The sequence below is a fragment of the Dermatophagoides pteronyssinus genome, unplaced genomic scaffold (genome assembly GCF_027571235.1).
Source record: "Dermatophagoides pteronyssinus isolate colony J.1.1.1.1 unplaced genomic scaffold, Derpt_VIB-CSIC_2022.12 sq0021, whole genome shotgun sequence".
Taxonomy (NCBI): domain Eukaryota; kingdom Metazoa; phylum Arthropoda; class Arachnida; order Sarcoptiformes; family Pyroglyphidae; genus Dermatophagoides; species Dermatophagoides pteronyssinus.
In genome coordinates, this window is record NW_027461545.1 from 300,125 (window position 1) to 325,933 (window position 25,809).

Consider the following 25,809-nt stretch of genomic DNA (forward strand, 5'->3'; position numbering starts at 1 on the left):
AAAATATAAACTCCCAATATGTTTTGCGATTGTCTTTTTTTTCCCATTCCTATTCTAATCAATAAATTAGGAGATAAAAACAATATTGATTGCCATGGCCATTTTTATCTTCTTTTTTTTTCAATTGTTTCATTTCCACTTACAAGCAATGGGTATTTTTTTGATATAAAATCATTGTTTTTTCATTAATTTTCAATGCGATTGTGTTTTCACATAAAAAAATATTTAGATAGAACAAAATGTTTTCGAAATATTTCTGCTTATTGTCATTGATTTTGGCATTAGCCACCATCGACAATTCGGGTAAGCAATCTAATTTGGTTATCTGATTAATTGATTTGATTTTTTTCAGAATCATTCAAATCAACTACCGTACAAATCTTGACTGATCATTCATTTATCGAAAAGATCAACAATGTTGTCAATAGAGCGGATAATTTCCTGAAAACATCGGGCAAAAATTCTTTAGCAGCGAAAAAAATTGAAAATTTAATCGAAGAAATTCGAAACAATAAAGAAGAATATATGAAATCTTCGGAAAATCGATTTAAAAAAGCACATATCGAATCTGAAATCGATGAATTGATCGAAATTTTAAATCAATATCAACCGACTACATTAAAACCGGCAACAAAACCCAGTGATCGTTTATTTATCGCTAAAATTAGCAATGTTCTCAATAAAGCCGATAATTTTCGAAAAACATCCAATATAAATTCATTTGTAATCAAATTAATTGATCGTTTAATCAATGAAATTAAAACGAATAAAGAAAAATATCTGAAATCACCGGGTGATATATTTCAAAAAATACACATTGAATTTGAAATTGAATATTTGTTACGAATTTTAAATCAATATCAATCATCTACATCTGTAAAACCAGTAACAAAACAATCGGATCATCTTTTTATCGAAAAAATCGAAGATGTTCTCGATAGAGCTAATCATTTGCAAAGAATATCCGGACTGAATTCTCATATTGGGAAAAAAATTGAAAATTTAATCGAAAAAATCCAAAAAGATCTAAAAAATTATCTAAAATCTACCCTAGATATGTTTCAAAAATCACATATCGAATCTGAAATTGAAGAATTGTTGAAAATTTTAAATCAATTTGAACCGACTACATTAAAACCGGTAACCAAACCCGATGATCGTTTATTTATTGAAAAAATCGATAAAATTCTTAGCAAAGCTAATAATTTTCGAAAAACATTAGATAAAAATTCTTTTGTTGTCGAAAAAATTGATAATTTAATCGATGATATTGAAACGGATAAAGAAAAATATTTAAAATCTCCGGGAAACAAATTTCAAAAATTACATATTGAAAATGAAATTGACGATTTGATGATGATTTTGAATAAATTTCCTCAAACATTAAAGCCAGCGATCAACGTGGATCGAACTTGATTGATTTGATTTTTTGAAAAAATAAAAAATTTACATTTTTTTCGATTTTTACAATTTTTTCTATTATAAATCTTCACGATCAGTAGATTCTCCAGTTATAATGAATGGACATGCTGTACAATTAGATTTATCCAAACCAAATTCATTACAATATTGTCCAACACATTCACAACAGCCATCATGAAACCAACGAAATGTAGTCGATCCCATTGATGCACATGATGAACGACATTTATTCATTGATAAACATTGTGCCATATAAGCAACTGTACATTTCATTTCAAGTTCGGATGAATTTTCGGAATTTTCATCTTTTGATTGAAAATCTTTTTCTTCAATAGGTAGAATCAATGAATAGGAAATTGTTTTCCAACGTTCCAGTGGATCAGGTGATTCGGTTAATAAGGTAAAAAAATCTGGCTGTGGATCTTGTATATGGCCAACATTTGAACGTTGTTGTATATTTTCCGTTTCATCTTGTTTAGATTCACAAAGATCTTAAAGAGACAGAATGAAAAAAAAATTGACAGAGAGAAAAAGAATCGATTGATACTTACCAAAACAAAGACAACAATCCTGATAAAGATAATCCAAACATTTGGAACAATTTTCCGAACAAGTTCGATTGGAATGAATATTATCACATTTACAATCCGATGTTAATATACATTTTGATACGATTGATGCACAAACAATTGAATCACATTTAATATTATCTAAATCACTACTTCTATATTCTTGTTCTGTTTGAAATGATTTGTTGGTTGAATAACCGAATAACCAGAAAATAATTAGAAAAAATTGATTTGAATTCATTGTGTTGAAAAAAAGTGAGTAAGAGAGTTTCTATGGCCGTCAGCAGGTAAATAACAAATGAAAGAAACATAGCTCGTTGAGCACAAATGTCAATAAGGTGACTCTTATTTTTGGAATAAATCATGTCACCATGGGGTTTTTTTCTTTCTAACCACCATTATAGTGGTATGTAGGGTATCTTTGAACAAAAACTTGTCATAAAATATCAAACACCTGTTGCGCGTATGTTTTTTTTCAAGAGAAACCAAAAAAAAAAAAAAAGGTTTTCATTTTTCAAATTCGACATTCAAACAATATTCGAATAGAACTATTCGAATAGTTCTAAAATAGGAAGTCGATTCAAATATGACGTACAATTCTCTTAAAGAAATTCAAAAAGTAAACACGGTTTTTCTTTTAAAAAATTTGGTCAATTTTTAATTTCTTTCAAACTGTTGTTGTTGTTGTTGTTATACTACACACCAAACACACAAAATAGAAGGCATAATAATAACAACAACAATAATATAAAAAAAATAAAATATATTTATGTTGGTGGATTTTCGGCTAGTTCTTTAATTCGATGATATGCTGCTTCAACAGCAGCAGCAAATCCAGATGCACAATCAGCTTTATCCAATACATGAAGACCATAAATAGCCGGTCCACTTGGTGATGTACAAGCATCACGTAAATCATTAGGATTTTTACCCGATTCAATTATAGATGCTGCAGCCGATTGTAATGTACGTGCAGCAATTTTTGTGGCCATATTTTTTGGCAATCCTCTTTTGAATGCACCATCAGCAATAGCGGCCATAAAATAATAACAAAATGTTGAACCATAACCACCAGCTGCACAGGCAATATCCATATGTGCTTCAACAATTGTTTCCAAACGACAAAATCGACAAAGAATATTACGAACAATACCGGCACAATGTTTTGAATCTGGTTCAACATCAATAGCACCAATACCAAGACCATATGCAACCGATGGATTCAACATTATACGATGCATTTCAACACGATATTTTTCCGGATGATCAGGATTTAATAATGTTTTTTTAATATCATTCAATGTAACACCACCAACCATTGATAATATATACAACGGATGACGTTGATTTGGTATGAAATTTGTTGTCAATGCTAATGGCCGAATACCACCAGCTTTATAACATTGACGAATAACATAGCCATGTACGGCTAAAAATACCATATCACAATCCATACGACCAAATATATCATATGATCGTTTGGTTGTATAACAACCTAAACGTTTATAATGATCATGATTTTTACCACTTTTGGATGCAACAAAAATCTGTTTCGGATTTATACGTTCGCCGTCTGGACTTGCTATTTCCAATAAACCTTTTACAATAACTTCGGTCATTTTACCTGCACCAATAAATCCGATTCGAACATTTTTTTCACTAACTTTTTCACCTTTCTTACGTCGACGCATTACTGGTGGACGACCAGATCTACCCGATCTACCGGATGTACGTTCATGTGATGGTGTCGTTGTTGTTGTTGTTGTTGTTGTTTGCGATGGTGTTGCTTCTTCACTTTTTTGTTCTGTATCTTCGGATATATCATCTCTTTGACTTTCAGTTGCTTCTAATGATTTTTCCGATTGTTGAACATCAACTTGTTCAGATTGATCAGCAGGACTTTCACTTGGTTGTTGTTCAACTTCAGAAGCTGATGCTGATGGTTGTTGTTCAGAAGCAACATGCTCGGAAGGTGCTTGTCCTGATTTTTGTGAACTAGCAGCAGCAGCCGAACTATCAACTTCTTCCGCTTTTGATTCGGCTTTTGATTCGGATACTTGTGATTCAGCTACTTGTGATTCAGCTACTTGTGATTCAGTAACAGCCGATGATGCTGGTTGTTCTTCACTTGCCGATTTTTCTTCACTTTGACTTTTTTCCGATTCCATATTTTTTGTTTTTCTTTTCTTTCTTCTTTACTTTTTCAAAAATTCAAATTCAATCGGTTATGATGATTGATTGATGTGGTTGGATAAAATAGTTTTTTTTTTGTTGTTGTTGTTATGTGAATGCTCTATTTGACGAATTGGAAAATGAAAAAAAAAAATAATTTTCACAATAAAATCACAGGAGAAAAACCGATTTCAAACAAACAAAAAAAAAAAAGAAAAATATTAATTCACATTCGTTGTTTTTCCAGTGATTTAAATAAAAATTTATCGAACATTCTTGTAGAAAAAAGAAAGAAAATTTACTTTATTTTTGTTTTTAAATTTAATTTAAAAATTAAAAATCTACAATGTTTTACAAATCAAAATTATTAAATTTTTCCCACCCCTTTTGAATCAAGTTGGGCGTGATATTACCGAAAAAAAAATATTTACATAATCAAAACATCGACCAAAAGACATCATATAAATGATCCAATTGAGTATTTTTATTTCATTCAATTCTATTATATCAAAAAAAATGAGGCTATCATTCTGTAAATATAAAATCTAATTTCAAAAAAATTATTATCATTACAAGCATCGATAATATTTATTACAATTATAACAACAACAACAATGAAACAAAAAAATTCAAATTTTTTAATCCAAACATTTGGATAGTCGATCAATCTCCAATTGAAACAATGTTTTTTCTCTTTCCAATCTTTGCATTGTCATCATAATTTCCTATTTGAAATATTGAAAGAAAAAAAATTATTAATAGTGAATTTTTTTTTAAATTTAATTAACAATCAACGTACATTTCGTTTTTCATTCAATCCAGAATATTCTCGATTAATATCATCAATACGATGTTGTAGTTTAAAAATCTGATCACGAATATTTAGCTTATCAGCTGGAGATGCTGTTGTTGTTGTAGTAGCTGCTGCCAATGTTGGAACTGTTAAAAAATAAATTTGTTACTTAAATTTCCAAAAAAAAAGAATTTTACCTTTAATCGAAGTGATGACAGTTGCAGGCGTTGCCGTAATAGTGGATATTAATCCATTACGATCGATCAATAATTGTTGTTGTTGTGGATCGGATGTATTGTTCATGACAGGCCTTAAATGATGATGATGATGAGGATCACTATAGATAATGGCGGCATGTTGTGCGTTCGATGTTGTTGTTGTTGCTGTTGTCAACATTAACGGTTGTGAATGATGACGATGATGCAAAGAATCAGCATTTATAATATTAACAAACGATCCATTTGTTTGAATCTGTTGTTTACCATTCATTTGTTTTTGTGTTTCTAACAATACTGATTCATGGAATTCTTGTGCAAATTGTTTTGGATTTAGAATTTTACTATTAATTGTTGTTGTTGCTGTTGTTGTCGGTAATGGCTGAGCTATGGATTGAGATGATGCTGTTGTTGTTGTTATAGGTTGTTGTTGATGATGATTGTCACTATTAATCACAACAATTGTATTACGATCATTTTTGTTCGATATTTTTTTCGGTTGCGATTGTTTAGATATTGAGCTAGATGGAGTTATGATTGTCTTTGTTATCGATGATGATGATGATGATGATGGCCGTATTACTTCGGCTGGATTACAATCAATCGTCATAATTTGTGTATCCGATTGTGATTCTTCTTGTCGTTGATTTTCATTTTCATTCGATTGAATCGTAACATCTTTATAATGAAAATAGTCATCAAGATTTGGTATAACTTTCGTTTTGATTCGTTGAATCATTTCTGAATCATTTACATCTGATGATGATGATGATAATAAAATTGGTATCCACGTTCGAAGAATTTGTTCATCAAGATTTTGATATTCTTTACCAACACAGACAAATTTTCGTTTACGTCTCATTTGACGATTACGAATAACAGCTAACCAATCGATTTCAGTTTTTAATTTATTTATGGCTGATGGTTGTTTCAATCCAAGTATTTCGAAAAATTGAATTTTATTTCGACTATTTTTTCGAATACTTTTTGTCGAATGTAATCTATCCGAATTTGGATTTATTTTACTTTCAGAAAAATATGGCCAACGTTTAAATGTTTCATATTCGGGATCAACTTCCAATATATCATTTTCTTGTTCATTAAGCCAATCAACTTTGAACGATGCATGTGTTAAACGTCTATTCATTTTTGTTTGAATATAATTATCAAGATCATCTTCACGTTTCATACGATGAGTAGTTAAACCAAGAAGTGATAAAAATTCCATTTTACCCAAATCTTCATCATCATTTTCTTTTAATGGTAATGATGGTAAAACATTGTCCATAAATTCAACCAATGATTCATGTTCATCGTTGAAAACATCAATCGAATCATCGGATATTGAACGATTTTCATCAATTTCAGTCAGATCAGCATCGGATAAAGAATTATCATCTATCGTCATCACCAGATTCTCAGATGATTGTTGTTTTTGTTGTTCAAGTTGTTGAATTTTTTCTTTTAAACGATTTAGATGAGCTAAACGTTTTTTACGTAATTGTAAAACTTCTAAATTAATTTTCGATAAATTTTCATTAAAATTTTCTCCATTCAATAAATCTTGTTGAATTGATTCTTCTAATTCTTTTATTTGTGCTTGTTTTCGATCAATACGTTGCTGACAATGTAATATATACTGAGTATTATCATTTTCATGATTCTTTTTCATATCCAAACGATTTGCTTGTTGTTGTTGTTGAATATTTTCCATTTCGTTGGGTTCAATTTTCGATTTCATCTGATGATGTTTCGATTGATGATTATTGCATTTATTATCATTGTTTAATGCATTAAAATGTAATGCAAAACTATTTGAATTTATTACAGCTTTTGGAAGCTCAGCTTGTTGATGTGGTTGATGATGATGATGATGATTCAAATGTAAATGTGAATGACTATCAAATGATTGTTGAGAATTGGAATGATTCGTCAAATTATTACTATTGATTGATGATCCGGTAACGAATTGTGATGAACTTGTAATAGAATTACGATTACTATTACCAGCCAAAGCGGCAACTGAAGCTAATGTTGTTAAATTAATTGAATTAGATGGATTTTGTCTTGAATCGGGTGGTTGCTGAATTCTGATAATCAAAAAAAAAAAAATTAGATTGAATCAAATCTAAGCAAAGCAGTATAATGAATACTAACATTTGTTGAGGATATTGAATTTGGACATATTGTTGACGAGCTAAATGTCGTAACACTGTTGTTGCGGTTGTTGTAACCGATGATGATTGTACAGTATTACTATTATTATTCGTGTTAGTTGTCGTTATTGGTTCACTTGTAGATTGTTCATTAATCATTTCTTGTTTGATTGTAACAGGTGTAGCGGCCATTGCAGCCGCTACTAATGGTGCTAATGTATGTGATGGATTAAATGATGTCGGTGGTGTTACATTTACAATTGTCGATGATTGTTTTGATTGTAATATTGTATCATTTGGTATTGGTTGGCCGACAATATTATTGTTAGTACCAAAACTACCAGTATTGACAATTATTGCTGTTTTAGGTATTATTTCATTCGAAGCAGGAACCGAAATAATTCCTTTAAAAAAAATTGATCATCAAAATTTTTCATATAGCTGTGTATTCTTACTACTCACCATTATGATTGATTGAATTAGCATTGGTTAGTTGATATGAAATGGAATTGGTTGGCGTTAGAATCGGAATAATCGTTCGATCGGAATGTGTGAGTCTCTGTAATAAAAAGTCGAATTGAATGAATTTATACAACAACAAAAAACAATAAACACAAACCTTATGATTTTGTTCGTTAATCGGCTCGTTTTTAATATTGTTCATTGTTGTCGATATTGGTGGCGGTGGAACGGCCATCCAATTATATTTACGCATCTCTAACGGTACTTTCATACGTTCATTTTCAATCCATTGATGTGTTAATGTTTGATAACAAGTTAAACATGTAACAACACTTTCACCTTTGTTTAATTTTAATGAACCTATTGTAATTTGATTATAAATATTAAAAAATTAAAATAATTTTTTAAAAAAAGAGACTAACCAGGAGGACGTTTATGATCACTTAAGAATGGAAAATCTTTTACTGTAATTGACCGAACAAATTGTCGATAAGTGGTAACACCACAAACATAACAGACAAAATTTTGACAATCATAATGTCTAGTAGAAAGATCATGGTCTACCGGTTTACCGGACAAATGATATGCAATCCATTGAGCCATTAATGAATGATAACAATAAGTACAAGCTAAATGTGTATTATTATCGATAAGATTTTTAGATTTTTTACTACTGTTGTGTATTAAACTTTTTAACATTGGAAAATATGGATAGATTCCTAATTCGGATGATAGAATAATATTACGTGTAGTGGAGAATATTTGAAATGTTTGACCTGCAGCACTATGTTGTGAACAAATCAAACAAGTGCCTGATAAATGTGGATGTGGACCACCAATACTGGTCAATAATTCATTCAATAATTTATTAAAATGCTGATCTTGACAATTGATGGTTGGTAAAATCGATTGATTTGATGCTGTATTTGTTACGGTGGTCAATAAAAAATGTTCGGAAGGATTATTTTGTACATGATTTTGAACAGAACCAATGCCTATTGTCGATGGTAATGATGATGATGAATTCGGTACAGCTATCTGAATTTTTAATGGACAAGCCGGCTGTCCATTAACTACCTGTGTTATTATGGCCGGTGATGATGATGATGATAATGAGCTTGTTGCTAATGATGTAGTTGTTGTTGTTGACGTTGACGTGGTTGTTGCAACTACTGACGACAAATGAGTCAATGATGATGTTGGTGGACGTTTAGCCGATGATGATAATTGATAAACTCGTTGATTATATGGCACATAACCATTCTCAAAACCATCCCATTGTATTTCTAATATTAAATGACATTGCGCACAAACACGAGCACGACCATTAATTAATTCATTTGAATCATTTAAAAATGGATAGAATGGTTTCTTTTCCGAATTTTCTTTCGTTTCAACCCAATATTCGGATTTATGTTGTTTACAAGCAAAACATAATAATAATTCATTTCCATCTGGAATCATTATCGATGATATTGTAGATGTTGTTGTTGTCGATGATGATGATGATATAGTAGATGCTGTTGGCTGTATCAGAATTGTTTTTGTCATTGTTGAAATTCCTAAATATTTTTAATAAAAAAAAATTAAAATTAAAGTAAAAATCGAGTAATAGAAAATTAATTCTAACCATTCAATGAATCATTTAATGAATGATGCGTCGATGATCGATTTGTAGTCGCTTTGCTCGTATGTTGTTGTTGTTGTTGCGGCTGTTCCAAAGAATAAATACCACTACTACTACTGTTACAGTTATTATTATGATTCAATGATGACGGTGTTGTTGTTGTTGATGTTGAAGAATTGTTGATCGATGAAAAACAAGAATAACAAAGTAATACACGATCATTTTCATGCAACAATTGTAATTGTTTCAAAGAATTTGTCGAAGACGTTGTATTTAATGTCGATGATGATGATGATAAAAAAGGCGTTAGATTAATTTCTTGAGCACTTTGAACTAACAATTTCTTTTGGATCACATTGCCAGAGGTATCATTTTCGGTCATTAATGAAAAGGCTATATGTGCTTGATTCGATAATGATGATTGATGGTGGTTAATGGAAGAACCTGATAATGATGATGAATATGAAGAATTATTAAGATTGTTCAATGCAATCAAATCTTTACAGCACATAACACAATAAAATGTTTTATTGGCAGCAACTAATGAAACAAATGACTGAGATATCGGTGGTTGTGTTGTTGTTGTTGTAATTGAATGATTAATATTGGTTAAATTTTGTTGTTGTTTACGAATTAATTGATATTTTCTTTCCAATATTGGTATATTAGATTTTTGATATGAATCCCATTGTAAAATTAATTGATGATGACATGATTCACAAACACCTAAAATTTATTAATCAAATAAATTAGAAATTATGTAACAAAACAAAAAAGAAATTTTATCATTACCAATTTTTCCATTCGAATCAATTGCTGTTGTTTGATGAATTTTCAAATCATTAATCAATGTAGGAAAATATGGACAATTACCCATTGGACGTATTAATATTGAATATAATTGTTGACATTGTTCATCACATATTGTACAACAATATAATGGTTTTTTTGTCGTCGTCATCATCATTAATGATGGCAAATTATTATTATCATTATTTGTTGATGAATTGGCCGAAACTTTAATCAAATTATTCATTGATGAATTTAATGAAAATGGATTGATTTGAATAATATTATCACCTACGATACTATTATTACCAACACCACCACCATTTGATGATAATGAACTTGTTCGTGATCGATGACCAGTCAATAATTTATTCGAAGCTGTTGATACTGATGTTGTTGTTGTTGTTGTAAGATTCAATGTTCCAGACATTGTTGTTGTTGTTTCAACAACAGCCGATTGGTTATTTGTATTGGATGAATTAACACCAGTCATACTAAGATCAAGTACTTCATCCTGTAGATTTGATTTTGGAATTGATCGTTGTTGCTGCTGCTGAACATTGATTAAATTACCATTATTATTTGCCGAAAGACTAATTGGATGAGCTAATATTCTTGCAGGTGATCCACCACCACCACCACCACCAACAAATGACGATGATTTATTCATTTTAATTTTAGGTAAATTATATAAACGATTTTTGATTGAAATATTTTTCAATTCATAATCATTCCATTGATCGATTAATAATTCTGAACATTGTAAACAGCAAGGTACAGTTATAGCTGATGTTTGTGTTAATGTTTCTAAAATTGGAAAAAATGGATCTTTCGATCCGATCGAAGGACGAACGGCCAACATTCGATATGGAATTTGTTGTTGTTGTTCATGATTCTGTTGTTGTTGTTGTGATAAAAATTGTTCATCACAAACTGAACATTTACCATTGATTATTAATGATAATCGATTTTCTAAATTCGATGATGTTGTTGTAATTAGATTATTAACAAATTGTGTCGTCGTCGATGATGTGGATGAATTTGGAAGTATATTCATCTTTTTTTATGGTAAGAAGAAGATTTTTTATCAAAAAAAAAAATCAAAGATAATTAAATTATTATTCAATTTCATTCGTTCGAATTTCTGGTCTATTTCAACATTTGAACGATTATTGATTGAGCATGGGTCATTTGAATTCGTAAATGAAGACTATGTTTTGTGTTTTTTGAAAAATTTTTCGTCGTTTCCATATTCGAATCATCATTATCATTATTTTTTCTTCTAAAGAATTCCAATCAATCAATCACTATTTGTACATGGTTGATTCAAAAAATTTCTACTATTTCTACACACATACACTTGAAACATTCGAAATTTTTTTTTTTGACAATAAAATTCGATTCTGATGAAAAGATTCTTGTCACAAAACAAACACAGACAAAGATTACAATGAAAAAACAAAACAAAACGACACTGAGCGTGACAATCCAGAATCTTTTCGTTGTTGTTGTTGTCTGGATTCTACACACACAAACAAACAAACAAACAAACAAACACAAGAATCTAATCAGAATAAATCCCAGATAGCAAGTGTGTTCCGAAAATTTCATTTGACACTATTCAGTTCAACTGTCCATGATGATGATGAAAACCCCAGACTAAAAAAAACACTAAATGTCTATGGATTTTTTTCCGTTTCATTTCATTTCTCATATAGATTCTTTTTCGTCTTTTTTTGAGGGCAGGAAACAAAAACAAAAATACGCCGAACAATAGTGTGATTAGCTGCTTTGCTGTTCCAAGATTTTTGTCTTCAATCAATGAATACTTTGAGGAAAGAGAGGGTAATGAAAAAAATTGTAGACGTCTTTCGATATGATGATGATGATGATGATCACATTGATTTAAATTCTATATTCGCAGAAGAAGAAAAAGAAAAAATTCTTGGGTTTTTTTGACTGTCAAAAATGAAATGATATGAAAGAGGTAGTAGTGGCGATTATGATGATGTTTGTCGGGTGAAAAATTCTTCGGTTTTTTTTTCTAAAGCAGAAACGGTGCATATGAAAATGAAAGACAAAATAAACATCATCATCAACATCAATTGATGAACATCAATAATATATAGGCGATCATTGATGGAAAATTTCATAAAAACAAAAAAAAAATAAAAATAAAAATATCCAAAAAAAAATCCGCGAGCAAAATTGGTATTCACACATTTAACAACAAAGATAGGCAGACAGTTTTTTTTTTTTTTTTTTTTTTTGGTTGGATACCACCACTACCACTATCAAACATACAAACAACAAAGGAATGTCATTTTAAAAAAAATATAAGGGTATGTAGGCTAATTATAGTACCACTACCATTTTTCTTTGGTAATAAGGGTGAATGAAATGGATGGATGTTTCAGAAACAAAGAGGGAGTGTTGGGGGTTAAAAATAATTTCAGACAATCCCCCTTTGTTTTTTTTTCAAATCAATAGGGGAGGAGGGAGGCAAAAAAAATTCAAACTCTTACTTTTATCAATACCACTACTATTTTGAAAACCTATATAAATGAATGTTGTAGAAGCATATCAATTAGTTGAAAGAGGATGAAAAGGGGGAGGAGAATTTCGAATCCAAATTGAAAGATGTTTATTAGTAATTCAAAATCGATTAATGATTGATCGGTTGATCGATCGCAATTTTGTAAATACAATGTAATTTTTTGGGTAATTTTTTCATTTTAATCATGATTATATTTTATATTTTATTTTTTTGTTGACCGAAAAAAAACATCATTTTTTGGAAAATTAGAATTATAACAATAATTTCTCTTTTTATTCTGGAAAAAAAATTCCAATTCTCTTTCTGGTTTAACTATTATTTAATCCATTATTATGTAATGAATGTTAACAAAATGTGTAATAATAATAATAATTTAATGAATGCTGATGATCAGTCAGTCAGTAGTTTGATTTTTCACTTCGTAACAGCATGAATTCCTTTACCAACCCATTCAACATTTGATGATGATAACCCGGCAACACTAATTCGTCCATCCATTGTTAGATAGACACTAAATTCTTTGGTCAAACGTTCACATTGTGATTTATCCATACCGGTAAAACAAAACATTCCAATTTGTTCGGTAATATGTTGCCAATTACGTGTCGATCCTTCTGATTCGATTATATTACGCAGTTTTGCACGCATCATTATAATACGTTGTGCCATTTCTTTAACATCTTTTAACCATTGTGTACGTAATGAAGAATCATTTAAAATCATTGATGCAATACGTGCACCATGTAATGGTGGATTCGAATACATTGGACGAATAATGATTTTGATTTGTGACATAATGCGACTAGCTTCTTCCTGTGATGAACCAACAACGGTGAATGCACCGATTCTTTCACCATAAAGTCCCATATTTTTAGCAAATGATTGTGATAGACAAACTTGATGACCATTTTGAATAAATAATCGTAATGCTGATGCATCACGATCAATATCACCGGTAGCAAAACCTTGATATGCCATATCAAAAAATGGTAATAGATTTCGTTGTTTAATTAGATTGGACATTTCTTGCCATTGATCAAGCTAATACAAAACCAAATTAAAGTTAAAATCAATTGCATTTCAGAACCAAAAAAAAAAATACTTTTGGATCAACACCGGTTGGATTATGTGCACAAGCATGTAATAAAATTATTGATTTTTCCGGAATTTTTGCAATATCTTGCAATGCACCTGGAAAATCAAAACCACATGTTTTTGGATCATAATAACGATATTGTTTTATATTAAAACCGGCACGTTTAAATAATGGTATATGATTTCCCCATGTTGGTGTTGGCATATAAACATCTTTTGGACCTTGATGAAAATCACGAAGAAAATATGCACCAATCGTTAATGATCCTGTACCGGATATTCCTTGAACTGTTGCATTCTATCATACGGGAAAGACATTTGTTAATGATCAAAAATGCAAATTTTCCGAATCATATTTACCAATTTTTCAGTGATTACTGGACTTTTATCACCAAATGCTAAACGAGCAGCAGCTGCTGTAAATTCTGGTAGGCCAGATATTCCCAAGTATTCTTTATCCAAATTTAATTCATTCAATTTTTCTTCAGCTTTTATAACACTGGGTAATATATGTGGTTTACCCAGATCATTACGATAGGCACCAACACCAAGATTAACTTTTTTTGGATTTGTATCACGTTTAAATGCTTCGGTAATACCAAGTATAGCATCTGGTGGACCCATTTCAATGTGTGACCACCATGAACTATTTTAATAAGAAAAAAAAATCAATTTTTTTTTTGTTTCAAAACAATCGAATTGAATTCATACTTGGATCGTCGTGTCAGATAAATTATCGATGGTGATAATTGACATGATGCTACCGCTGTTGTTGTTGTTGTTGCTGAAGATTGAATTAGACAACGAATTGATGAGGAAAACATTGTTTTATCGTTCAACTAATTTATTCTTCTTAAATTATTAAGATTTTTTTGTTTCACTTTCAATGAATCAAAGTAAATGATACCGGCGGTCGAAATTTCGATGTTTACGCAATAGTATTACAGTATTACAGTATTAAAAAATTCGTATTTATTATGAAAAAAACAACTGACGAGCATTAACCGTTAAAATGCTAAGATATTTAGCCAAAAAAAAACAAGGTTGCATGAAAACAAACAAGCATATACACCGCGACTATAAAATATCTTTATATCAATCTTCTTCAAGGACTTGAAAAGGAGAACAAACATCAAAAAAAAATGCCTGTTTACCAATGTTTATCATCAATGGATAAAATCATCATCATTCGATCAAATATGTTGGCAAATATGTACCCATAACAGTGCTGCCATCTATCATGTTAGAATATCATCAAAAAAAAACGAAATCCAAAAATCCAAAAATGAAAAGTTTATTTTTAATTTTTTTAAAATTCATTTGTTTATACAAATTTTTATAAAAATGTCCATTTTAAATTAGTTTAAAGGATAAGATCATTGATTGATTGATTGGATCACACACATAAAGATTCTTTTCAATTTTTTTGTTTTGAAATTTTAAAGCGAAATAATAATAGAAAAAAAAATCACAGAATCATCTTTGAATTCTTTGTTTGTTTGTTTGGCACAATTACGATGTTCAATCGATTCTTTTGTTATTTTAGTTGGCTTTACGATAAATATTCATATTTAATCGCATTTCATTTAAAGCTTTTGTTTTAAGAAAATCAACTTCTTTATACACTGTACCAGGATTATCAGCAAAATCCATTGTCATTGTTGAATTATGACCAATATTTAGACTAATTTGGTCACAAATATTATTATTATTTAATAATAAATCCGATGATTGTTGATTATCAGGAATGTTGCATTGTTGATGATGATGATGATTGGAATGATTTGATGATAAATGTCCATGATCTGTTATTGTTGTCGATGATGATGATGATGATGATACTAAACCACCATTATCATTTGCTGTTTTAGGGCTATTTGAATTATTGTTAGTAGTACTGTTGCTTGATTCTACATCCAAATCTAAATCTAAATATTGGCGTTCACAATCTTCGATTGTTGTTTTTGGCTAATTTTATCAAAAAAGATTTGAAATATGGTCAGTTTTTTACGATACAAATTATAAATTACAAATATTACCTGTTCACAATGAGCCAAATGACAATAATTATCATTATTTTTATTTTGATTTCTTAACGTATAGCTTGTAATCAATGGCCTTGGTAATGTATGACGGCTTGTCATTATTGGTTGTGAACTTGAAAACAAAACAAAAAATCAAATTAAAACCAAAAATTTTCAACAAAAAATTTCTTACTTATTTTGATTAATTCGTTTGAATGGCTGTTGTTTATTATTATTGATTGTATCGGCCAATATCATTTCCATTACAACATTACTGTCACTTTTTGTCTGTTTTTGATTTTGATGATGTTCGGATAATATTCCCGGATGACTTCGTTGTTGATTACGACGATTTGGTTTAAGATCACGATTAACTTGTGGTGGTATTAATTGATTCTGTGATGATGATGATGATGATTGTGGGGGTGGCGGCGGTGGTGTTAAAGAAGCAAGTAAAAAATCCTGTCTTTTTGTTGATCGTGAATGCCATGTATCATATACATTATAAAATTGATTATTATCAGATTGTTTTTGTTGTTGTTGTTTATTCGATGAATTGAGGTAGAACGACCTGTTGTTAAGCAACGCTGTTGTTGTCAATGATTTTGGTAATGGTGGAGGTTGCTGTTGTTGTAATAATCCAGATCCATTTGTCGTCATTTGATGTAATGATGATGAAGATAATTGAACTTTACCGATTGCTGCTGCTGCTGCTGCTGTCGTTTTAGGTATTGAAGGTTGTTGTTGTTGATCTTGTGGCCATAATGCCAATGAACTTTGTGATTTTGAAACCGATGGAAATAATTGATTAATATTTTGTTGTTGTAATGTTGGTGGTTTTGGTGGCCTAGGTGGTGGTGATGAACTATTTAAATTATGACGATCATTATTATTATGTGAATATATTGATTTTCCACTATAACATTCTGAAATTGGTATATAATTTAATGTTGATAATGATGATTCACTTGTTGATTGTTGTTGTTGCTGCGTTGATATCAATGATGTTAATTGCTGCTGCTGTTGTTGTTGTTGATCATTTTGACTTGGTTGTGGTGAATAACGTAGTTCTTCATTACTATTTAAATTATTTTGATGATGATTATGATTTGGGCTATTATTTGTACTACTATTTTGGCTACCATTAATATTCATATCGATTGTAGGTAATAATGTTAAATCATTTTGTATTGATTCCATTTTTAAACCACAAACCGAACAAATACATTCAACCCATTTATTCATTTCATCTTCACAACCAGCAACCAAATAATAAGTACGTCTTGATGTACGTAAATCAAACATATTATCATAATTTTGTTTACGTATTTCTAATTGTAAACCAGCATCAACTTGTTCACATTGATCTAAATCAATTTGTCCTTTTAATTTTTTACATGTTGAATCGGTATAATATTCAAGTACATATTGTCCTGGTATTTGACCGGATGGTTTCAATACAAACCAACGACGTCTCCATTTCTAATTATCATAAAAACATAATGAAATTAATTTAAGTTGAAAAAACCATTGAATTTTTTACCGTTTTCCATATTCGTTTTTCAGGTGGTGATTTAATTAACCAACCGGCATGTACAATTTGTTGATTATTTAACATATCCATCTTTGATTTCGAAACTGAACACCGAAAAAACATAAATAAAAAAATACTTGTTGAAATGCTGATTATTTTGTTAAACAACGAGGAAAAACACAGAACTATCTCCAAATGATGATCAACAAATGTAGGCAACAGAAAAAAAGAAAAAGATTGTCATTTCATTTTGGCTTCCCTAAAAAAAATAACAATCAACTCGATTATCATCATCGATTGTTATGTGATTATCATCGCAATCATCATCAAAAAAAAAAAAAAAATGTCATCATTATTTGTAACTGGTCTGATTTGATTTGATTTGTTTGTTGATGTCGCGCCATACAACACAATCAAATTACACAAATGATGAGAAATCACTTTTACAAAAAACACCAAATAAATCAAACAACAAAAACGTCTAAAACGTAGGAATAAGATATGGCAATAATGTTTTTATCATAACAGACAAGTATAATGATGATTATATTACAAAAAAATTAATAAGGTTCGATGTTCTTTGGGTGAAACTAACTTAATCTAATCTTGTTTTTTTGGCTGGTTGTTTGAACAATATTGGCTTGATGATGCTGATTGAATGAATGATGAACGAATGAATCAACCATGGTTGCATATTGAACAGATAAACATTTCGAAGAATTTGATTTTATCGGAAAAAAATTTCAAACGAAACTGGATTATATAAACAGAAAAAAAACTTTGGAATTTTTCAGCTCAAAATTTTGTTTATACGACTACGCGATGATGATGATGATGATGACGATGATCATCGACAATCATCGACCACTATACACAAACATCTATGGATTGTTTCGATGAATTTTTTCTATTTCTTTTTTTTAACAAACAAAAAAGTTGCAAGGTTTGGTTTGTTGATGATTTTTTTCCATTCGATGATTACACCGATATATCAACAAGCTACAAGTTTTGCTGCTGATGATGATGATTGTGGTGGTGGTGGTGTTTGTGAGGGCGAGGTTTTTTTTTCTTCTTCTTCGTCGTCGCCGTCTTCAAGCATTCGATTCGATCATCGTCGTCGTTGTTTGTTGCCGACGTCGTCTTCTGCCCTGCATTCACACATCGAACATTTTATTTTTTGAATACAGACTAACTTCGAATAAAACGAGTGATGAGAGAAATTCACTCACACATGGATTTTGCTAGGATTTTTTTTTCTCGAAATGAATTCGAGCATTCAACGTACTGTGTGGCTTTATTCCTTTTTTGTCTTTTTCCCCTCCTTTATCCTCGACTCTCTCTTATTTTAAACGGAGGGGGGAAGGAAGTTTTTGTTTGTTTGTTTGTATGATGGTATCTGCAGTGTGTGTGTGGTAAATCTGGGCCAAAAAAAATTTTTTTTTCCTTAAAATCAAGATAATTTTCTTGAAGAACCAAACAAACAAACAAACAATCCGGATCTATACAAGAAAACTAAATGATGGCATTGATCTTGATGATGGTTTTTTTTCGCGACAGAAGAAAAAAAGAAGGTTAGTTTCGAACGAAAAAAAATGCTGATGCAAAAACAAAAAAACGACGAAGAAGAATTTACGAAAGAATTTATTGAAACGTTAAAAATGATTATTATTATCATTATTTAATCTAATTTTGGTTCGTTTTTTTTTGTATTGAAAGAATAAAGAATCTTTCTCTTTTCTTTTGTCTTTTGGTAATTATGATTCGAGCGTAAGAATAATGGAAAATGAAAAATATATAAAATAATAATAATGAAAGATCCTATTAGTTTTAGTTGAATGATTTTCATTTGTTTTGGATGTTTCGAATCATGATGATGACGATTATTATTCTATGATTCGGTAGAATAATTTTTAAATAAGGTAATTTTTCTTTTTTTTTGATTTTTTTTTTTTTTTTTTTTTTTTGATATTACATTTTTCATAGTCAAGTGAGGTTAGGTTGATGACTATGACTATGACTGTGATTCATAGTTGAGTGAGGTTAGGTTGATGACTATGATTCAACCATTTTTTTCATTTTTTTTTTCGATTGAATTTGTAATTAAGAATATTTTTAGCTTCAAGCGGAAAATTCAGTGATATATAATTTTTTCAATTACAATCGCAATCATCATTATCGTCATTACGAAACAAAATTGGCTTCAAGCTAATCAAAAACAGAAGAAAATCTTTCGCTAAATTGGCAATTTATTTTCTTCGTTTCAAAATTTTCCTGACAATTTTCAAAGAAGAAGAAGAAAAAAAATCCGATAAATCAAAAGAAAAAAAAAATTCTAATTAACATCAAGGGAATATTTCCCAAAAAAGTTTTTTCCGGGAAAATTCCCAAAAAATATATTCTGTTTCGATCGATTTTTTTCCGGTTTTTTTTTGCCGAAAAAAAATTGAAATTCTGAATGAATGAATGCATCTGGAATGTCGATCAATTCAATCTTTTGTTGTTTGAAGTTTGTTTTCAATTTCTTTTCTTTCTTTTCTTTGATTATGATCAAAGTGCAAAGTCTGGCAAATCGTATACACAGTGAATGTGTGTTTAAAGCATTTTTTTTCATTTGTAAAAAATATTTGATAAATATTTGAACAAATTGAAAAGAAAGTTTCTTTTGGAAACAAAAAATATTTGAAATTTCTTTTTCGGGTGTGTATTGATGAATGAATGCAATACATGACGAGATGAAAGAAAATTCCTGGCAATCAATGTTTGTTTGTTTTTCCAAAAAAAAAATAACATTTTCGGCAAATTTTTCTAATTATTTTGCTTGTTGAAAATTCAAGCAAAAAATAAAAAATTCGCCTTTTTTTCTTTCTTTCGGATCGTTTTACAATTTCAAAAACAAAATAACAAAAAAGAAAGGAAAAAGAAAATTCTGTGAAATTCTGCTACTGTCAGTAGCATCCTTGCCATTCGAATGCATGACATATGAACAATCGGAGAAAATTCAACTAAAGTAAAATGAAATAAAATAACCCACATACCAAACCGACCAAACGATGCTCTCTCTCTCTCTCTCTTTTGGGAGTTATCAGCCAAAAAGTTTTTGCAAAATTCTCGTTTTTTTTTCCTCACAGAATAAAATTCATTCCAAATGGATCACCCACGCACATTGTATCGTATTCCTACAGCAGAATCGACGGCGCAAAATCATCATTTAACAACAAAAGATTCTCATTTTCTTCTCACATTATCATTATCTATGGTCATCGGCTATAATCGTTTGTTGTTGTTTGGTTGGTTGTTTGGTTGGTTATCCCAAACAACATTTGTCCGATAAATAAATTCAGAATATAAAAAAATAACATCATCACCCTATAGAAAATGACAGAAAAAAATTTCTTTAGGCCGCATCATCATCCGGAATGCATTCTTCTTCTCCATTTTTGGTGATAGAAAACAAACTTTTCTCTCTCTCTCTTAACCTTGTTGTCTTTTTTTCTTTCTTTTTTCAAACTGCAAAAGACAACAAACAAACAAATCAAACCGATTAGGTTGTTTATGAGAAAACAAAAAAAAAAACAATGAAAGAACCTCACTCTTTAGTTTAATTATAAAATCGATAATTCTGTACATCTCTTGGATGGCCGTAGAAGAAGCAAATTCACAATCACCGTTATTCACCATTCAAACCGAACAAAGTTCAAGCACAAAATACAATTTCGAATTCGAATTCTTTCCATTCATTTCATTCATTCATTCTGTTCATTCATTGATTCTATTAACCCAAATTTTGGACAAAGAAACTGCAGAACCAGCTAGAATGGAAAAGAAAAAATAGTGAAAAGAGAATGGAAAAGTTTTCATTTTTATTTTTTGTTTCTAAAAAAATAAACCTCTTTTTTTCTCATTTTTTTTGTAAAAAAATATGAAACGGGCGTCTGTTGTTGTTGTTGTTGTTATTCGACGTTATTAAACCAAAATAATGATAATAATGTTTGAACGGAACTTGAAAAAACGAAAAAAAATCTACCCAAATTATCATCATCATCAACAACAGCAGCATCTTTTAATGGGCAACATGCAAATATGGAAAAAAAATTAGACGAAAGAAAAAACTTGCCTATTTAATGAGCCAAAACAAGAGGAAAAAAGTTTTCTTTCGAAGAAGAAAATAAGATTACCCCAAGACTAACAAGGAATAATAAGGAAAAAGAGCAAGCAAGAGAGAAAGTGGACAGAATTTTGCAATCGTAGCGAAAAAAGAGGAAAGAATCCTATTATTTATAGGGCCTAAATTCTTTTTGGAATAAATAATGAATGAATGAATGATGATCATTCATTCATTCAAGAAAGAAAGAAAGAAAAACTTTGAATTTCCCAATTGTATATTATCAATGCTTGTTCCATTCATTCATTCATTCATTCATCATCATTGATCTTTGGTAAATTTATTTGAAGAATCTTTCTCGGGAATTTTTCTGTTTTGAATATAGAAAAATATTGGCCCTCAAAGAAAAAAATTTATTCAAATTCAAATCAAGGAAAAAAATAATAGCAAGAGAAATATTTCCGAAAAAAACTTTATCATTTTTTTCCCGGAAACATTTCTTCATTAACAATATTTTTTTTTATTTCAATATCGTCTACGTATTTCATCATTATCATTATAATTTTTGTTGTTGTTGTTGTTATAGTTTGTTTTATTACAATTATCATTTTGTAATGTTTTTTCCTGATTAACAATTAAAAATTGTGTTTCATTATTAAATTGTTGTTGTTGTTTTGGTTGTTGTTGTTGTTTTAGTTGTTGTTGTTGTAGATTAAAAATTGATGATGACGATGATGTATTATTGTTTGGCTTTTCCATCATCATCATCATCGTTGTTGATGATGTAGCTACTGGTTTTGTTGTTGTTGTTTGATCAGTTCCAGAACAATTTGATGATGATGATGATGCGGATGATGATAAAAGAATTGGTGATGGTATAATTTGATGTATGGATGATGATGTCGACGATGATGATGATGGTGAAGGTGATGGACAATTTAATGGTGTTGTCATTGTTTTAGTTGTTGTTGTTTTCGTCGTCGTTGTTGTTTTGATCGATCCAATATAATCATAAATTAATCCACCAAATAGACCAGCAAGTAATGGTGATATCCAATAAATCTTTCAGTTGGGAGGGAAAAACAAAAAATATTTCAGGTAAATTCAGGTAAACAAAATGAAATAAAATGAATGATCTTGCTCTATTTACTCAACGGAAAAAATATGTTGCCTAATGTCAATATTGATATTTCGAATATCTGAAAATATTATGTTTGAACAACATTTGAACTTTTCTGTTTTTTGTTTTTTTTTCCATATCGATTGATTCGGGCATCAATTTTTTTTTCTCATTCAAATCCTAAGCTTATTCTCTCTCAGTCAGTTAGTTTCAAAATTGGTAACAATTTCTCAAATTCTCTTTTTTTTGCAGTGAAAAAACAACAACAACCATATTATAGATCAATCAATGGATTGTGTAAACAAACGAAACTAAAAAAAATACAGAATATTCTGTTCTCCTAACTCTACTCTAATCATCCAGTGCCAAACATCATTGATTATGCAATCGTGCAATGCTTATTCACCAAAAAAATCATCCAGAATTCTCATCAGAATTTTTCTGTTTGTTTGTTTGAAATGAAAAACAAAAAACAAAAACAAAAATAAATAATATATTTACCCAATGTAAACAATAATTTTCAGTTATAATCGATATGGCCAATGCTTTAGCTGGATTCATTGATGCACCAGTTGCAACAAACTATAAAAGAAAAAAATTTATTGATTTTTTTCATTGAATAAAATGAAATAAGAATGAAATGAGAATAAAAGGAGAAAAAACAACAAGAATTATTCAAGAAAATATTGATCAACGAAATTCATTAATGATTGATCGATTCGATTCGATTCGATCGATAATTATTGATTTACAAAACAAAAAACTTACCGCAAATAAATGTCCAACTGTATAGGCAAATCCAATTGTTAATGATTTTGATGAATCAATTATACAATTATAATTATCATTATTAATAGTATTATTATTAGTTAATTGTAAACGACGATTTGGATCACAATTAGCCAGATAGGTTAGGACAATCAAAAATGTTGATAAAAATTCAAAACCAAATATCTGTACCGTTGTTAACGTAGTTGTTGTGGAAGGCATTATCGGTATAACTGTACCGAATAAATTATAAACAACCATCATACCAAATATTGATGCAAAAATTTGTACAAATAAATATGATATTAAACGTAATATTGTCACTCGTTCAGTAACATAAAGACCAATTGTAATGGCAATCGATAAATGACAACCACAAACATGACCAGTACATTGTATCAGTGTTGCAACTGTAAAACCAATTGCCAATGAATTTTTCAATAATTCAATACTATCGGTTTGTTGTAGTTTTTGTTGTTGTTGTTGTTGTTGTTCATGATGTAAATTTGACAATGTTGTTGTTGTTGTCGATTGTGTTGTAATAGTCAATATACCACAGGTAAAAATCACAAATAAAAATGTTGATATAAATTCTGTACGTAATGATTTCCAATAACGATATTCCATTAATTCTTCTGTTATGGTTAATTTTTTTGGTAATGATTCTATATATGAACGCATTGTATTTGACATTATTAAATATGATTGTTGATTCGGTTGTCTTTGATTTAATTTTTTATTATTATCGATACAATCGCCCGTCACACCATTATTATTATTATCATGGCCTGATGGCCTATGAATAGCCTGAGGTAAAGATTCAGTCATTATTGTAACATCATTTGGATTTTCATTAAATTGTCGTTCCATTCTCGGGGTTTTATCGTTTCTTCTCGGGTTTTTTTTTCGGGTTACAGAATTTATTGTGATTTTTTTTTACAATGACAAGAACATGACACCCAACCAAAAATGTAATATGATTTTTTTGATGATCCACAACAACAACAACAACAAAGAAAAGAGAAAAATCCAATGAAAAACAGATGATGTTGATCGATCGATCGATCAATCATTCATTCAAAATGATTCTTTGAATGTTTATTCTGTTTATTCAATATGGCATATTACGATGCGATGATTGAGGAAAAACAAAAAATGATTGAAAATTGAGAATGTATTCGGAAGATTCATTCGGAGAAAAATATCCGATCACAAACACACATCATCACTGTATAAACATCATTTTTTTTTGTCCCATTCAATGTAGATTCAGTTTGATGTTTTCTGTTTTGGTATGCCGCGATGACATTTATTCTTGTCAACAAGATACACAGAGAGATATTGTGTAACCTTAACCTAACCGATTATCGAATGAAAGCGAAAGAGAGAGCGAAAAACATGTAAAACATGAAATGAATCAGACACAAACACAAGCAAACAAAAATTGATTGACAGTTTGAACGTTTGAAATTTATTGAACACCGGATGATAATGATGATGAGTTGAATGATCAAAATTGATTTAAATCGAAACGATTTCAATCAAACACACAAATCGATTTCAATCAATATTTAAAATTTAAAATTTAAAATGAAAAACAAAAACCAAAAGCAAAATTCAAATTGGAAATTAACAAAATTTTTCTATATCTCTCTTTTGGTGTTTTGTTTTCTCACTGATTTTTTGTCGTCATTATCGATTTGGAATACAAGGAAACCAAAACCAGAAAAACAAACTAAAATAATAATGATGATCACGATAAAATGACTGAATAAAAACGAAGGGCACGCTTTATTTGGTTTCGGGTTTTTGAAACAAACCAAACGAACAACACGATACGGAAAGCTCCTGGAATATTCCGAAACAAAAAAAATCATACCAGAATTTTTTTTTTTTACAATACCAGAATTACATTTGCGTGCGTGTAGTTTTTAGTAGCTACTGCTTCTGCTGCTTGATTTTGTTTTGTTTGTTGTACAACAACATTACAGAATCCAGAATCCTAGAATTCCATATACAATCCAAAACAACGAAAAAAACATTAACACACACACACGCACGATTGGAATGAAAATGAAAAAACAAGTAACTGATACGCACACCCGATGAATGATGATAATAAAAAAGGCAAAAATATTTCAAGAATCTTTTGAATACGCATGCGCGTAATTTTTTTTTTGGCAAAGAATAATCTCTTTTCATTGTATTTTCATTGCTCCTTATACGTTTGTTTGGAGCTAGGCGTCCAAAAAAATTCATTTTCTCCCAATGTTTTTTCTATCTCGATTTTTTTCGGTTCAACATTCATACAATTCTTGTTTTTTTTCGGTGTGTCTAATTCAATTCTTTCATTCATTCATTTATTTTGGCATTTATTTATGCTGCTTCATGTATGTGTGAGAGA

General features: G+C 29.9%; 7 protein-coding genes across 7 annotated transcripts; 1 reads left to right on the forward strand and 6 right to left on the reverse strand.

Annotated features, from left to right (window-relative positions):
* Positions 1 to 21: 21 nt before the first annotated feature.
* On the forward strand, positions 22 to 1,914 carry LOC113799270 (uncharacterized). The gene is made up of 3 exons (XM_075822937.1): positions 22 to 152; positions 230 to 303; positions 353 to 1,914. The coding sequence occupies exons 2-3, from the start codon at positions 240 to 242 to the stop codon at positions 1,414 to 1,416; spliced, it is 1,128 nt and encodes a 375-aa protein (XP_075679052.1). The 5' UTR covers positions 22 to 152; positions 230 to 239; the 3' UTR covers positions 1,417 to 1,914.
* On the reverse strand, positions 1,436 to 2,498 carry LOC113799271 (protein twisted gastrulation-like). Its single transcript, XM_027349881.2, has 2 exons — positions 1,974 to 2,498; positions 1,436 to 1,913 (listed from the first exon to the last, which is right to left on the reverse strand). Exons 1-2 carry the CDS (start codon positions 2,230 to 2,232, stop codon positions 1,480 to 1,482), a joined length of 693 nt encoding a protein of 230 aa, XP_027205682.1. The 5' UTR covers positions 2,233 to 2,498; the 3' UTR covers positions 1,436 to 1,479.
* A 122-nt stretch (positions 2,499 to 2,620) lies between these two features.
* LOC113799268 (pyrroline-5-carboxylate reductase 3-like) lies at positions 2,621 to 4,381 on the reverse strand. Its single transcript, XM_027349878.2, has one exon. It carries the CDS (start codon positions 4,157 to 4,159, stop codon positions 2,759 to 2,761), a length of 1,401 nt encoding a protein of 466 aa, XP_027205679.1. The 5' UTR covers positions 4,160 to 4,381; the 3' UTR covers positions 2,621 to 2,758.
* A 63-nt stretch (positions 4,382 to 4,444) lies between these two features.
* LOC113799267 (uncharacterized) lies at positions 4,445 to 12,392 on the reverse strand. Its single transcript, XM_027349877.2, has 9 exons — positions 10,209 to 12,392; positions 9,420 to 10,142; positions 8,212 to 9,351; positions 7,947 to 8,149; positions 7,790 to 7,886; positions 7,329 to 7,731; positions 5,154 to 7,261; positions 4,963 to 5,102; positions 4,445 to 4,888 (listed from the first exon to the last, which is right to left on the reverse strand). Exons 1-9 carry the CDS (start codon positions 11,260 to 11,262, stop codon positions 4,802 to 4,804), a joined length of 5,955 nt encoding a protein of 1,984 aa, XP_027205678.2. The 5' UTR covers positions 11,263 to 12,392; the 3' UTR covers positions 4,445 to 4,801.
* A 621-nt stretch (positions 12,393 to 13,013) lies between these two features.
* Got2 (glutamate oxaloacetate transaminase 2) lies at positions 13,014 to 14,985 on the reverse strand. Its single transcript, XM_027349879.2, has 4 exons — positions 14,569 to 14,985; positions 14,218 to 14,503; positions 13,865 to 14,155; positions 13,014 to 13,803 (listed from the first exon to the last, which is right to left on the reverse strand). The coding sequence occupies exons 1-4, from the start codon at positions 14,679 to 14,681 to the stop codon at positions 13,177 to 13,179; spliced, it is 1,317 nt and encodes a 438-aa protein (XP_027205680.2). The 5' UTR covers positions 14,682 to 14,985; the 3' UTR covers positions 13,014 to 13,176.
* A 150-nt stretch (positions 14,986 to 15,135) lies between these two features.
* On the reverse strand, positions 15,136 to 18,573 carry LOC113799265 (uncharacterized). The gene is made up of 5 exons (XM_075822834.1): positions 18,011 to 18,573; positions 17,425 to 17,519; positions 16,075 to 17,363; positions 15,897 to 16,014; positions 15,136 to 15,825 (listed from the first exon to the last, which is right to left on the reverse strand). The coding sequence occupies exons 1-5, from the start codon at positions 18,099 to 18,101 to the stop codon at positions 15,400 to 15,402; spliced, it is 2,019 nt and encodes a 672-aa protein (XP_075678949.1). The 5' UTR covers positions 18,102 to 18,573; the 3' UTR covers positions 15,136 to 15,399.
* Positions 18,574 to 21,909: 3,336 nt separating this feature from the next.
* On the reverse strand, positions 21,910 to 25,478 carry LOC113799272 (uncharacterized). The gene is made up of 3 exons (XM_027349882.2): positions 23,406 to 25,478; positions 23,139 to 23,219; positions 21,910 to 22,579 (listed from the first exon to the last, which is right to left on the reverse strand). Exons 1-3 carry the CDS (start codon positions 24,273 to 24,275, stop codon positions 22,043 to 22,045), a joined length of 1,488 nt encoding a protein of 495 aa, XP_027205683.2. The 5' UTR covers positions 24,276 to 25,478; the 3' UTR covers positions 21,910 to 22,042.
* Positions 25,479 to 25,809: the final 331 nt, after the last annotated feature.

What these genes read in the sequence shown, in the direction of transcription:
- LOC113799267 (XM_027349877.2), bottom strand. Translation starts at nt 11,262, where the DNA reads ATGAATATACTTCCAAATTCATCCACATCATCGACGACGACACAATTT. An exon ending in TAATTCAATCAATCATAATG is followed by an intron (nt 7,732 to 7,789) that starts GTGAGTAGTAAG and finishes TTTTTTTTAAAG; the next exon opens with GAATTATTTCGGTTCCTGCT. An exon ending in ATTCAATATCCTCAACAAAT is followed by an intron (nt 7,262 to 7,328) that starts GTTAGTATTCAT and finishes TTTGATTATCAG; the next exon opens with AATTCAGCAACCACCCGATT.
- LOC113799270 (XM_075822937.1), top strand. Translation starts at nt 240, where the DNA reads ATGTTTTCGAAATATTTCTGCTTATTGTCATTGATTTTGGCATTAGCC. An exon ending in AGCCACCATCGACAATTCGG is followed by an intron (nt 304 to 352) that starts GTAAGCAATCTA and finishes GATTTTTTTCAG; the next exon opens with AATCATTCAAATCAACTACC.
- Got2 (XM_027349879.2), bottom strand. Translation starts at nt 14,681, where the DNA reads ATGTTTTCCTCATCAATTCGTTGTCTAATTCAATCTTCAGCAACAACA. An exon ending in CAGTAATCACTGAAAAATTG is followed by an intron (nt 14,156 to 14,217) that starts GTAAATATGATT and finishes CCCGTATGATAG; the next exon opens with AATGCAACAGTTCAAGGAAT. An exon ending in CAACCGGTGTTGATCCAAAA is followed by an intron (nt 13,804 to 13,864) that starts GTATTTTTTTTT and finishes GTTTTGTATTAG; the next exon opens with CTTGATCAATGGCAAGAAAT.
- LOC113799271 (XM_027349881.2), bottom strand. Translation starts at nt 2,232, where the DNA reads ATGAATTCAAATCAATTTTTTCTAATTATTTTCTGGTTATTCGGTTAT. An exon ending in GGATTGTTGTCTTTGTTTTG is followed by an intron (nt 1,914 to 1,973) that starts GTAAGTATCAAT and finishes TGTCTCTTTAAG; the next exon opens with ATCTTTGTGAATCTAAACAA.
- LOC113799268 (XM_027349878.2), bottom strand. Translation starts at nt 4,159, where the DNA reads ATGGAATCGGAAAAAAGTCAAAGTGAAGAAAAATCGGCAAGTGAAGAA.
- LOC113799272 (XM_027349882.2), bottom strand. Translation starts at nt 24,275, where the DNA reads ATGGAACGACAATTTAATGAAAATCCAAATGATGTTACAATAATGACT. An exon ending in CAGTTGGACATTTATTTGCG is followed by an intron (nt 23,220 to 23,405) that starts GTAAGTTTTTTG and finishes TTTCTTTTATAG; the next exon opens with TTTGTTGCAACTGGTGCATC. An exon ending in AAAATTATTGTTTACATTGG is followed by an intron (nt 22,580 to 23,138) that starts GTAAATATATTA and finishes CCCAACTGAAAG; the next exon opens with ATTTATTGGATATCACCATT.
- LOC113799265 (XM_075822834.1), bottom strand. Translation starts at nt 18,101, where the DNA reads ATGGTTGATTCATTCGTTCATCATTCATTCAATCAGCATCATCAAGCC. An exon ending in AAAAAACAAGATTAGATTAA is followed by an intron (nt 17,520 to 18,010) that starts GTTAGTTTCACC and finishes TTCGGTGTTCAG; the next exon opens with TTTCGAAATCAAAGATGGAT. An exon ending in ATTTGGCTCATTGTGAACAG is followed by an intron (nt 15,826 to 15,896) that starts GTAATATTTGTA and finishes TGATAAAATTAG; the next exon opens with CCAAAAACAACAATCGAAGA.